General features: G+C 33.9%; 1 protein-coding gene across 1 annotated transcript; it reads right to left on the reverse strand.

Moving 5' to 3' along the window:
• Positions 1 to 5,930: 5,930 nt before the first annotated feature.
• LOC109058064 (regulator of G-protein signaling 5-like) lies at positions 5,931 to 8,226 on the reverse strand. The gene is made up of 5 exons (XM_019075283.2): positions 8,112 to 8,226; positions 7,840 to 7,920; positions 7,661 to 7,722; positions 6,930 to 7,096; positions 5,931 to 6,845 (listed from the first exon to the last, which is right to left on the reverse strand). The coding sequence occupies exons 1-5, from the start codon at positions 8,183 to 8,185 to the stop codon at positions 6,603 to 6,605; spliced, it is 627 nt and encodes a 208-aa protein (XP_018930828.1). The 5' UTR covers positions 8,186 to 8,226; the 3' UTR covers positions 5,931 to 6,602.
• Between the last annotated feature and the right edge of the window lie 6,151 nt (positions 8,227 to 14,377).

Below are 14,377 nucleotides of genomic sequence, written 5' to 3' on the forward strand. Positions count from 1 at the left end.
CTTATGGATAAAGGACTTATTTTAGCTGGAAGCAATGGTTTGAAGTGCGTATGTTTTGTGAATTTATATCAGCTTTTTGGACTCTCATTCTGACGGCACCCATTCACTACAGAGGATCCATTGGTGAGCAAGTGATGTAATGCTAAACTTCTCCAAATTTTATTTGATGAAGAAACAAACTCATCTACATCTTGTATGGCCTGAGAGTAAACTTCCATCAGTTTAATTTTGGGTGAACTATTCCTTTAAATGACAAAGCTACAGTTGTTAATGCTAGAGAAATACTATGCTTTGATGACTTTTTTTTTCAATTATAATCATGCAGTCTAAAGCCTAATGATGAGTCTAAGATGTGATTTCTCCCGCATACGTGAGATTTCACCCGCTGCTCGTACAGCTCCACTTGAAAACACTCAAGTGTTTCATGCTAGCATTATAATGATCAGGCATGTCTTTTAAGCCGTTGTTTTTCAAACAGCATGTGTTCTCAATTATGCTGCCTGAGGCCAAAACAGGTTGAACATTCCTTGTTGTCAAAAGTTTCTGGATCAGCTCTGATGAACAGATCGGCATGCTCTTTCAGTTCAAATATGGTGTGTTGTGTGTTGTACTGTGTGGTCATCTGAGTGTTTTTTTCAGGTAAGAACAAAGGTGAGGTAATAAATACTACGTGCTATGCTTAAGGGTGAAAATGGCAGCTTAGAATGACATTATTTAAGTTGCATTCAGTATTGGAGACAGTACTGCACCCCTTAGGGTTTGAAAGACTACCAACATCTTGAATAAATCTGTATACTGTTTCACATTTTAGGCCTTTTTTCCACTTTTGGGTACAATTTCCAAGCGCAGTATGAAATCAGTTATTACACAAAGTTGTGGATGGGTACAGAAGTAATATTCAATTTAATTCTCCCTGCCGTCACTATGAAAATCCTGCTGATCAGGATGAATTTCCATATGCTTTTTAGTGCTGGTGGACCAAAAGGCCTGTTTGGGGCATCAGGACAGCACTGTCCCATGCTGGGAAGTCCAGCAGGGTAAAGAGGGAATACCCATGCTGAGCTATTTTTGGAAATAAAGAAATCCCAGCCCAAATAAAATACATAACCTGGTTTAGAAGTTCACAAATGTATATTTTTACATATCAAAAAATATATATATATTTTTAAATATTTAAAATTCCCATGACAACAGTGAGGACCCAATGATGACACAGCAGAAATGAGAAATGGCAGTTAATGCACAGGGCTGACTGTGAAAGCTCCAATTCACAGGAGACAGAAGCTCCAAAGCCCCGAGGAACAAGGTCAGTGGACAGAACAGTTTTTCCTTTTCACAGGGGAACAGCAACGAGCCTTTTCCCACGCTTGGAGTGCAAAGCAACAGAGGGATGACCCTTAAATATTAGTTTGATTACAATATAAATTAACTGTGAATGAATTCAAAAAGTGAACTGGTAATAAATATAGAGTTTACAGTTAGCCTGCCATAAAATGCTCAGTTTATTCTCAAGCAGCCTGAATATTTTTGATGATGCAGACAGGATAGAAGGAACAAATGATTCAGATCCAGTGGCTGAACGTCTCTGCCATAAACACAAGTGTCATGATGGGACGAACAGTGCCTGATATACAAGATCTTACTGGAATAGCTTCTCATTTTTATCAGCACCAAGGGAATGTGTTTCTCAGCGTGTGTTCACAGTGTCCCTCTATATCCTGCTCTCAAAGGGTCATCTGAGGATGTATCAAAAGAGTGCCTGCATTCCTTTGACACGATTCATAGTGAGTGTCATAGGCATGTTCAATCAATTCTTTCATGCTGTCAGTTTATATTTCAGATGCGATTATGAAGCAGAAACAAGTAAAGTTAAAAAAAGAACAACAAAAGAGAAAAATTCTGATCAAATATCAATAAAGGGTTGTAGATCTTCAGCAGCTTTTGAATATGCTTACAGCAGTTTGTGTTCATGGCATGTTGGCTCATGAGTGCCCCCTAATTGTTTTGAAATTACTATCGTGCTGTGATACCGTGGTCTTTCTTTTGAAGATGCTGCCATCTGCTGACACACATAAAAAAAAAAAAAAAAAAAAAAAAAAAAAACGATTGGAAATTCATTAGAATAAGATGCTACCAAAGACTTGCAAAATAAATGTCACCTTAAATAAAAGGAGAAAGTGACCAGGACGCCGAAATCTGTGCTTACACCCTTTGCATAAAATAAGGAAACTGTATTGGTTCTTTTCTGCCAGGATATTATTTATTAATTTTATGGATATTTCTATTAATTATAACACAGTAAGGTGTAAAATTCAAAATGCAGGTAAAACACCTGTATAAATCAATATGGACAATTCCTTCATATTAGTACAGTACATTGTGGCCTTTTTTCTTCTTTTTTCTTATTTTTTTTTATTATTTTTTTTAATCTTTATTTTTTTGCAGTGTATAAGTATCTTATATTTCATGCTTTCCCCCACACTTTGGTACTGTTTTCACATTAAAGGTGTACATTTTCAAAATACTGCAAAAATCCACAAAATGATCAATTATCAAAATTGTATATATATATATATTTCAATCCACATAATCATTGTTTCAAAACACAAGATCACAAGAAACACAAGAAGGTTGAAAAAAGTGTATTTGTGTTATTATACGTATATAACTATAACTTTAATGAAAGTGCAAGAACAAACAAATAAATAAATAAATAAATAAAGGTAGGTAGATAGATAGATAGATAGATAGATAGATAGATAGATCAATCGATAGATTAAAATATTAATAATACAATAAACTATAATATAAGTATTATATTTCACACTTTTAAGAGCACTAATTAATAATAATAATAATAATAATAGTATAATGTGATTTTTGTAGATTTCAAATATATCTGTGTATTTCAAACATAATTTATCTAAACTTGTGTATTTATGCAGTGGTAAGTTATTGCACCAAAAAAAAAAAAAAAAAAAAAAAAAAAACCTCAAGAGCCTTAATAATAAAATAAATAAAATAAATGTTACACTTTTAATAGCACTAATACAATCATACATACTACTGCTACTACTAATGTGATGCTCTGTTTCATACAGTATATGTTGCTTTAAACATAATTATGTATTTTATCTAAAACATAATTAGCAGGAATTGACACAAAAATTATGTTGGTGTCTTGATGCTGATCTCCCACTAGGAGGCAATGTTTCATAAATAATTACAAACAGGAAATAAAGCGGCTTCAAATTCCTCTACTTCCTGTAAGTGCAAATAAATACAAATGGATATATTTAAGCCAAGTGCTAACTTTAGCGTGTGTCATATTGACATGCAGTGCATTTATTGATAAATATGTGGGAAAAGGGTGAAATATATTGTCACTAGCTGCTGCTAGTGTGTCAGTGTTCTCTGTAGTCTTCATGAGGGCCTAGCATTGAGGCGTCGCTGCATCAGGCTGTATATGTGATGCTTGTGGGGGATGCATGAACTGACCTTGATGCTACTGTCTGACTCATCATGCGCACTGTTTTATTGAAGATTTCTGAAGACGTGGGCCAGCAAACATGATAAAATTTGCTTTGAGGTCTGATGCACTGTAAGTCTGTGAATGGACTTGCTAACGCTGGCTCTCACTTCTGACGAACAAGGTGGTAGGTTTATGGATTGAATTAAATACACAGGCATACAGTCATTCAGAATGAATTCTCGGCTCTTACGTTTGTAGATCGGACTGTCACACCTTCAGCAATTCTTATAAAGGACAGATATGATGAACTGCAGCTGTAAAAGTCAAAGGAGGAAATCACCATACCTGAATGCATTAACCTCATGTATGCATTTACATTTATGCATTTGGCGTTAACTTCAAGATCAAAGTGAACGGTTTCAGCCATGAAATGTGTTATTTTTACAGGCTTGTCTAGCAATCATAATAATATAAATATCCAATGCAAATTTCTGATAAGTTCACTTATATTCATTATAATATAAGATGTTTTATTTATTTTAGTTTATATATATATATATCTATATATATATATATATATATATATATATATATATATATATATATATATATCTCATTATTTATACACAATAATACACATACATAAATAAAAATAATATATTATAATTTAGTAAAAACTATATATATATATATATATATATTACCCCACACACACATATACATAGGCCTATATACAGTATATATTCTAAAACTAAAACAATTAAAAATATGTGTGTGTGTGTGTGTGTGTGTGTGTGTGTGTGTGTGTGTGTGTGTATGTGTGTGTGTATTTACTTTTCTCATTTGGCAGATACTTTTACCCAAAGCAATACATAAACACACATAGTCATTTTAATATAATTTACACACTATACTCTAGTTTTTGTTCATTTTTTTATTTGATTAGATTAAATTTGTTTGTTTTCATTTTAATTCCTAAATACCTAAGTTTTAGTAAGTTTTTTTTTAATTTGTCTAAACCAATTTTATCACGTTTTAGTTTTTATTTTTAGTTATTTTAAACTAAACAAAAATGAGAAATTTCCTTGGCAGCTAGCTGAAATAAAATAAGTAGAATTTTTAAAATTATATCTTATTTAATATTAGTTCATGTTAATTTGAATTCCAGTAATGAGCAATAAAGTGTTTGTACATAGTTTTAGTTAATGAAAATAACCCTGATACAAAATATGTTTAATAAATTAAAAATAAAATAATTTTTTAAATAATAAATCAAAATAATGATGAGGTGATTTATTTATTATGGCTACCATGTTGAAATTGATTTCCATGTTTATTTATTTATTTATTTATTTGTGGAATGAACCCCACTGTTGCATAACATTTTAGCCCATTAATCTTTTTATAATCAAAGTCTGAGATCAAATTACTACCAGAGCACTACACTCAAGTACATGTAGCCCCTCTTTAATCAACAGGACCTTCATCTGACAAGAAGCATGAGATACTCGCTTCTAATGTTGTGTTGACTATATGCTGTATATCGCTTGGACCATCTTCTAGCCCCCATTTGGCTGATGAAATGAAAATATTCAGCCATTGCCAGTGTTTCATTGTAGAATCATATTCTGTGGACAAATTCTGATTGCCTTTGTGGATTAATGAGAATATTCATGTGATTATTGTGCGGGCGGTGCAATATAGTTTAATGCACAGTCTAATGTGAAAGCAACCAATGACATGATTTACAAACCAAACAACGGCCCTTTATGTCATTACATGTGTAAACGAATACAAAAGCTAACAAATCTTTATGGCTGCTCGTGCGAAGACGTTATCAAATGTATTTCCTCTTTCTGAACTCCAGTATTTGATTTTCGAACTGGGTGATGAACTTTCTCATTACTGTCAGCAGGAATGATGTGGCTTAATCCTGAGCTGAGAGAATCATGTGGACAGCTTTGGCAACTGGGTCCAAACCGTTGCCTTGGCAACTGTGTAAACCTACACTTGAAGCTGTTCGTTGCTTGTGGGCATTGATGGTTAAATATGAAACACAAGCTCGGTCTGGCCAGTCATGTGCATAACAAGCCTGTTTACCTCATAGTGCAGCATCTGTGATAAATCTGGGCTTTATATTTTTATTCTGTTCACATTAAATAAAAATAGGAACAGTCCAGGGTTATTAAGAAAGTAACTAAAATAAAATTTAAACTAAAACCTAAAAAAAGAAGAAAGAAAAGAAAAATTAACAAACAAAAAAAAAAGGTAAAAAAGAGGCCTTTTTATTTTAGCTGGTTGGCTCATATTTTACTAAACTAAAACTTTTACTAATAATTTAATAAAAATATGAAAATTATAATGTTATAATATCTAATATGTATAAATACTATATCTGCTTTTTTCTTTCAGTTTGACCTGTAAGTAAAAAAAAAAAAAAACACACACACACAACATATTGAAAGCACATTATCACTTTAATGAAAAATTGTATTCACTTTAATTTAAAATTGAGTTAAAATCCCTTATAAAAAAAAATAAATACTAGTACACCAACTTTTAACATTCTTTAGCCTTATAGCAGTCCAGACAGATTGTCAGTGTCTTTTTTTAATTGTTCTATTTTACAACCATTCTTATTCATGATGATTTTGCTAATATTATTTTATGTATTCATTTATTTTTTAAAAATAAAATACCACCACTTTACCATGGTACCATCACAATACTTTTTGTAAGGGGTTATTTATTTTAAAAAATGCTAAATAAAATAAATAAATGCATTAAATATGCAAACACTTTTCTCCATTTTATAAACTTTACAAAACACATAATTTTCTTTTTGAAAGTATGCTATGTGCTTTTACGCCCATGCGTACTTCAGTAAAGTCTGTATCTCCTTTGTGTTGAGTACAGGTGTACAGGTGCACAGATGCATCTCTGCTGTTCCCTCTCATGGACACTATTAAGGGGATCTGGGAATGCAGTCACTCTGATTCCGTTATGCGGTTCTCTTCATCTCTTCATGGCACACCGACCGCCTCAAGCAGCCTTTTTAGGGTCTGCACCGGTCCCTTCCATTTCTTGCCCAAGCTCCATCTTTTGCAGAACCAAAATGCACCTACATTTTTCATTTTGGTTCTTCAATTTCAATTGGTGGTCTTGCCACAATGGCCTTTTTGCTTCTTGCCTTAGCGCTCTTCACTGTGAGCTGGTTGACTAGATTGCGGTAGGCAGCGGAGCGCAGGAATCGTGGGTAACAGTCCTTTTCCATGAGAATATAGATGCGGTACTGGGCCATATCGAAGCAGGATGCCGTAGGGCTTTTCAAGTTGTCTTGAGTAATGTCTCGGGTCTCATAATCGATGTTAACCTGGAACCAAACAGGAAGTGAGTTCAAACATCTTTAATTTAGGAACAGTACCACAGGATATGGTGATTTATTATGCATATTTACCTCTCTAGGAGCTTCACTTCCGATAAACTCCTCGTAGATCCTCTTGGCTTTGGATGGCATCTTAGCTGCAGACTTTGTACTTTTGTAGTCTTCACAGGCCAGGTAGAAAGCAATGTTTTCTTCACTAAACTCAGATTTTAGGAAAGCTCTGAAGGCATATAGTCCATCTGATAGAGAGAGAAAAATGGGGTTAGAGAAGGGATTAGTTGTGTAACGTATCTCATCAGATTAAAGCCCCCCACACAGATCAGACAGCAGGACAGACACATCTGTGCACTGCAGTCCTATTTTTTAGCATCTAAATGTAAACCATGGTCTCATGGATTTGTATTATCATACACTCTAAAAAAGTTGCAAATAAAACTTATTGGAGTATGTTTTATAAGAAAACTAATTCAGTCAGTTTTTTTAATGTACGTCATTACTGAGGCTGATTTTTACTTGATTTTAGAATTTTTCATATTCATTATTTAGTTTTAATAATTAGCTTTTCCTCATAACGTTTTTAAACATAAAATGGGGTCATCTTTATTACACAATGAAAAAATATATTTATATTTCAAAGTTGATTATCAAAGATTATTGGAGTACAATTTACAAGAAAAAACTATTGAGTGTTTCTGCTTCAAAATTTCACACTATATTACTTGTTAATTCTTTGTACTTATTTGTGAAATTATTAGCAATTTCTGAGTCCTATTTTTTATTTATTTTTTTCAGTGTGGACTTACGTTTGCTGGACAGAAGCTTCTCAAGAGACTGTTTCCACATCAGACATTCCTCCAAGGTCAACCTGCAAAGATGTAAGCCAGTCAGAGAAGAAACCGTATAGAACTAAACAAGCTTTATCATGCAAAAAGAAACATGTTATGAAATAAGCAAAAGCCAGTGTGTTCAATAATGTACTTACCTAGGTTTTCTATATTTACATAGGCTGCTCAAGTCTTGTCTCTGCAGAAATCCACCCACACATGCTTTTAATCTTTTGGCCCTGATGTTAGAAAAGCATTTATTTAATACACAACATATGTACACTTTTGAAATATACACAGTTCTTATAAGATTAAAAGCCCCTACTGATGTTATATAAAAAAGTAAAGGTTTACGTTTAAGCCTTCAGATGATTTGTTTAAAACATAAAAAGCACATAAAACCCTTAAAAGGTTGATATAAGGATCGTACCTTTCTAGGCAATTGTTTGAGAGCCCTGTTATTCCTCTACACATTGGAAAGCCAGAAGGGAAATAAATATCCATTGCGCAGTGTGATCTCTAGGTGAAATTTATCAGCAGTGTGTCTGCAGTGAGGGAACAGGCAGTTTATATAGAGCAGGAAGCAGAGCATCATCTCTCCTCTCGGCCAATCGCGATCCAGTTCACTCTCCACTCATGTACTATGCATTCATGTGTAAGTGAAAAGGCAGGAAAGTCCACAGTGATGGTGATGTTCACAAGTGTGGTTATTGTAAGTCCCCAAATTCAGGTCATTTTAATGTTCTTTTACACTGCTGACACACTGTTCCAGAAATATGATTATTTCAAAAGCATAAATAAAAACAACATCCGCAGCTCTGAATCTTTGCAGGGCTGCTGGTCAAATGTCAGGAGAAGCACAGTTCGTGACTTACCAGAAAAGTATTTTCTTGTGGATGATCTTGGTGGTCACTGATCGTGTCTTTCACAGTTTTCTTAACCTGTAACCTGCACTGAAGGCTTTCATATTGTAAATAAATAAATGCAAGCAATACGCGACAATACGTATGCCAACTTGGATTTGCATATTCATTAAATTCTGTCTCATTTTGCCAAAATCACAGGAATTTATTTATTTATTTATACAGTTTCAAATGAGTGCTTGAGTAAAAACTATGGCAACATGAAGAGGTTCAATTTAAGATTCTCTCTCTCTCTCTCTCTCTCTCTCTCTCTATATATATATATATTTATATATATTTATATGTAATATAAAGATGAGTTTTGAACTTACACAACAAACAACAATAATGTCTTAAAGTAATTTCCAGTATTATCTGTGAATCAAATTTTTTTTATCACTGCCTCCAGCATTAACCTCACTGAACATACTCGCAAATGTTCTCAAAATACATAGGCTTTTCTTTGGGCATTGTAATGTTTGTTACTCTAAATGTGGGTAAACTTACTGATTAAACTAGCAGTGTAAGCCAATGTACCTTACTGTATGATATCATGAAATATCATTAATTCATGCATTCATACATTCATTCAGTCATTCATTCATTCATTTTAATATATTATTAAACTAGCAGTTGTTAGCTAAAGGCATGATATATATATATATATATATATATATATATATATATATATATATATATATATATATATATATATATATATATATATACATACACACATACAGGTGCATCTCAATAAATTAGAATGTTGTGGGAAAGTTCATTTATTTCAGCAATTAAATTCAAATTGTGAAACTTGTGTATTAAATAAATTCAATGCACACAGACTGAAGTACTTCATAAGAACAATAAAAAAAAAAAAAAAAAAAACTTTTTAATGAATTGTTGGCCATCTGGAAAGTATGTTCATTTACTGAACATGTACTCAATACTTGGTAGGGGCTCCTTTTGCTTTAATTACTGCCTCAATTCGGCGTGGCATGGAGGTGATCAGTATGTGTCACTGCTGAGGTGGTATGGAAGCCCAGGTTTTTTTTTTGACAGTGGCCTTCAGCTCATCTTCAGTTTTTGGTCTCTTGTTTCTCATTTTCCTCTTGACAATACCCCATAGATTCTCTATGGGGTTAAGGTCTGGTAAGTTTGCTGGCCAGTCAAGCACACCAACACCATGGTCATTTAACCAACTTTTGGTGCTTTTGGCAGTGTGGGCAAGTTCCAAATCCTGCTGGAAAATGAAATCAGCATCTTCAAAAAGCTGGTCAGCAGAAGAAAGCATGAAGTGCTCCAAAATTTCTTGGTAAACGGGTGCAGTGACTTTGGTTTCCAAAAAACACAATGGACCAACACCAGCAGATGACATTGCACCCCAAATCATCACAAACAATGGACTTCAAGCAACTTCTATGTAACGCACATTCATAGAGCGACGCAGTGACGAGGAGAGTGAAACCTGCACCCTGAACACTGCCAGGTGGTGCGCCATGCCATATATATTATTATATGTAGCCTATATTATCAGCTTGTATTTTCGGATATTTTTGTCTTTCGGCTGAAAACCAAAAATGCCATTTTAGGCTGCCGAAAATTTGGTGCATCCCTACTTAAAGTATTTTATGTTTATGCCTTTCATCGTAAGTCCAATGAAGTCAAACATCTCGCTTCATTGATCCAAATGTCAAATCAGGACAGCCGTACCTAACTTGTTCCATCTGTGCACAGAACGAGGAACATTTGATTAGGTTTAATATCCCAGAAAGATATAGTACCTGAGGGAATCCCACCTCAGATCAATAACTTATGATGTCAGCAGACACGAAGGTCTTTCTCTCACCCAACATGACACTCAGGATATAAAAGACCAAAAATCTGGTTGTATGAGGACAAGGGATCTTCCGCATCAGCTGGCCTTGAGATGTCTGTGTCTGCTCGGATAGATGTCATTCACTTTCACCCCACTGCCTGGAAGCAATTTCTCAGAGATGTGGAAGACATGCAGAGAGGAAAATAAGCTTGTTGTTGACAGCTTCTTTTTCCTTTGTATAGATAATAAGCCTCGCATAAGGGTAATTATACCACCAGAGATGTCCCAGCAGGATGAAACCCTTTTGCTGGGTCTCTTCATAGAGATGATAGTGGGCGTCCCACTGCTGCACCATGAGAACGGAAAATAGAGAAGGTGCAATCCAGAGGAAGTCTTACCTCAGGGCACTGCTAACATTTTTTAATGTTAATGAAGTCTTCACACGACACAATGATCAAAGTACATTCATCACATTATGAATATTGCTGTTTGATTCTGAAACTATTTCAGGATCCCAGGATGGAAAGCACCATCATATTTGTTTTAACATGATAAGAGTTAAAGAAAGACATTGGTAAAGTAGGACATACTGGCAGCTGTAACCAACTTTTCCACATTTGTAAGCTTTCTTTTTCAGACCATGACTTCGGTGTCCTCCAAATGACAGAATTTTCATGATAAGAACGATTCATGCTTGAACAAAGGATACTTGTTTTCTGGAATGTTGCATAATTTTAGTCCTAGTTTGTAATTTTCCATCATCCACGATCATATTCTATTTTAAATGACATTTTACTTTTCATTTCTTAAAGTAATATTTTTCATTACAGTAAACAAATCCCTGTAAATGCTACAGTACATATAAATGGTCTTTAATAGGCAAAACAAACACACTATAGCTTCAGTGGGTCTGTCTATGAAACACAAGTTATGTAAATCCTTCATAAATTTGCACTGATGTCAAATGTTGCACTGAATTTTACGTGATAATTACAGAACAATGATTTTACAAACAATTTACACACAAATTCTTCCTGTTCATGATGCACCTATGTTTATATACAGAACAGTGGTAAAATATGATGAGAATATTGCATACCTCTGGTTAAAATGATGAGCAATGTTTTGCTATCTTTAGACATTCTAAAGACGGCAAGACATTGCTCATAATTTTAAGAGGTTAATGCAATGTTGTTATAATATACCAAAATGGAGATGAATTAAAGTGAGCAAGGGAATATAAGTGTTATTTTACACTCATTGAGATACTTTTATAGTTTTGGAATGAGATTTTATGATTATATTTTATGTATTCATTTTAGGTAAATTGTGTTTTTTTTTTCCCTTTTCATTTGAAAGGTGAACGCTTCTTTAAATATTCCAAAAGCTCAACATGTTGACCATAACGCATATACTGTGTGTGTGTGTGCGTGTGTGTGTGTGTATATATATATATAGAGAGAGAGTCAAGGTCAAGGGTTCAATTCCCAGGCAACTGACAAAATGTACTTTTTAAATGCAATGTAAGTTGCTTAGGATATTCTGATACTCCTTCAAACTTAAAAATGTAATGTAAATTCTCATGTATAATGATATATCAATCATGTATTATTAATGTAATCATTAAAATTAGAGCATTCTTTTGGAAAAGTGTAAAAGGGATCTTCAGTCCTTTAATCCTCAGCTCAAATCAGACACAAAGCTCTTTGGAACTCCTTGAAAACAAAACAGTTAAAAAGTTCCAATAATTACATTACAGTATGTCTATCCCTCTCATCATTTATTATACTACTTTTGATGACAGTGCTTAATGTTTTTGAAGTAAATGCTAAGTGAAATTTTATACGAAAGAAATCTATACACTCAGATTTTGAAAATAGCCATTGATGGAAATTATGATCACCCAGAACCTTGAATGAAGGCCAATAATATTCTGCTTGCTTGTTATACAACTAGTTTCCTGGCAGTACAGGGGAAAAAACAACACACTCTCACAGAGATGTGCAAATCTCTCGCTCGAGGTTGCTGTCAGCTCTAATGATCCTGAAGTGCTGTGAATAAGCCCTGAGACTCAATGAGTGGGGATTTTGACTGGGAATCTACCTGCATCAGCTTATTGTTGGTAAAGACCTGGCCTGTGATGATTCCTGGCATTACTGTTTTGAAAACCTTTGAAAGTATTGGCTATCATTCACAAAATGCTTAAAGTACACTTGTAGTTTAATACTGAAACTGTGTAATACTGAGTTGATTCTTATTTTAAGTAGTACATACTGTATGATGTTATCAGAAAATGTCAGGTTTTGGTCATGATATACAGTATACATTACATTTTGTTTTATATAAAATTGCAGAATATCTTAGTCTGATTTTCATATTGATACTAATGGGTATTTCCATGAATTTAATTTGGCCATTTATATTAATTTAATTATCTACTTAACCATAATGTCAGTCCTGGGTTCCGTGTTTTGTGTTTTCCTCCCCCACATGCTTTCCATGACCCAGTTTTCCCTCATGTTCGATTGTTTATTGATTCCAGGTGTTCCCTCATTAGTTTCCATGTTTTTTTTATTTATTACTCTATTGGTTTCAGTTTTCCCAGATTACCTTCCATGTGTATTTAAGCCCTGTGTTTCCTGATTACTGCGTGCTGTCTTGTATGTCTATTCCCACTGCTGTGCGTGTGCGTGCGTGTGTGCCTTCGATGTCTAATAAAGTCTGTTCGTTGGAAGTTTACTCCTCGTCTCCTCACTCCCTCACAGTAGCGATCATGGCAATTAATAGCTCAACAATGAGTAACTGTACGTTCAAAGCAAAAATATCCAATTATTACACATTTTATTCTCAAACATCACCAATAATGGTGTCAAAATAGATATCCTTAAGAAATAAAAATAAATAAATAAACAAATAAATACACAAACCTGTAAGTTGATTTTAAACATTACACACACACACATTTTCTCCAAATTTTGAGGATTAAGTGAATAATGATAGCTATTCAGCAGAAAATATAAATCCTACTTATTAGGCAAACTGAAATCAGATTAGTTTTTGTTCAGGCCTATCATTAACTACAATTACAGATCAATATCAATCTTAAAGCAGCTTTTAATTTCATGAACTTCAGCTTGGAGAATGAATGAATGGATAAACCAATAATAAATATCTCATACAATAATTCATTTAGCATTGCCTTTGTATATTAGAAGTAACTCTAGGTGTTCTTTTTCTCTGTCTCTGTCACCAGTCAAATAAATATGCATGCAACATCCTAACAAATTAACACAGTTTCTTAATATAAATGTCGACCTATGATCATTCATCTGGAAAGAATATCCAATTTTTAATGTTTTATATTTCCATATTCAGAAAAACGAGTGTAAAATTCTTATTAAAAACAGGGAGAAAATGCACTGATATTTGAGTTTGTTGCTGCACTTCATATTTTCTTTTGATCATGCAAGATTTGAATACTGGAATTCTTAAACAAAGAGAAAAGACTGTAATTAACCTGAGCTCCCACCTGAATGGTTCCCCTCATTCTCTCAAGGTAATACAGATTTGAGGCATGTGTGACTCGTAAATCTATTTGTAATGCCTCCAGGGAGGACTTTGCCCCAGGCCAGCAGATGTTCTCGCTGTCTTAAACTGTGTTCAGGGAGCACTGATCTGAAGGGGTGGAAGATTTAATTATTCCATCTGGGCTATAGCCCTTGGAAGAAACCAGATGAGCCGAGGGCATCACATCTGTGTGCTAAAGAGGTTTAATAACATTTGCAGTCTGTCTGTGGTCATTTGTACCTACAGTATTTATTCTAGAGTATTCTATTCTGCAACACTGTAAAAAGAACGAGCATGTACTGTAGATTTTATTTCGGAATGGATTTCTATTCTTGAGCATCTTACAAATTACCTCAATACAAATTACAAATTACCTTATTTTAAGTAGGCTACTCAATTTAAACGTTC

Source organism: Cyprinus carpio, chromosome B6 (assembly GCF_018340385.1).
Source record: "Cyprinus carpio isolate SPL01 chromosome B6, ASM1834038v1, whole genome shotgun sequence".
NCBI lineage: Eukaryota > Metazoa > Chordata > Actinopteri > Cypriniformes > Cyprinidae > Cyprinus > Cyprinus carpio.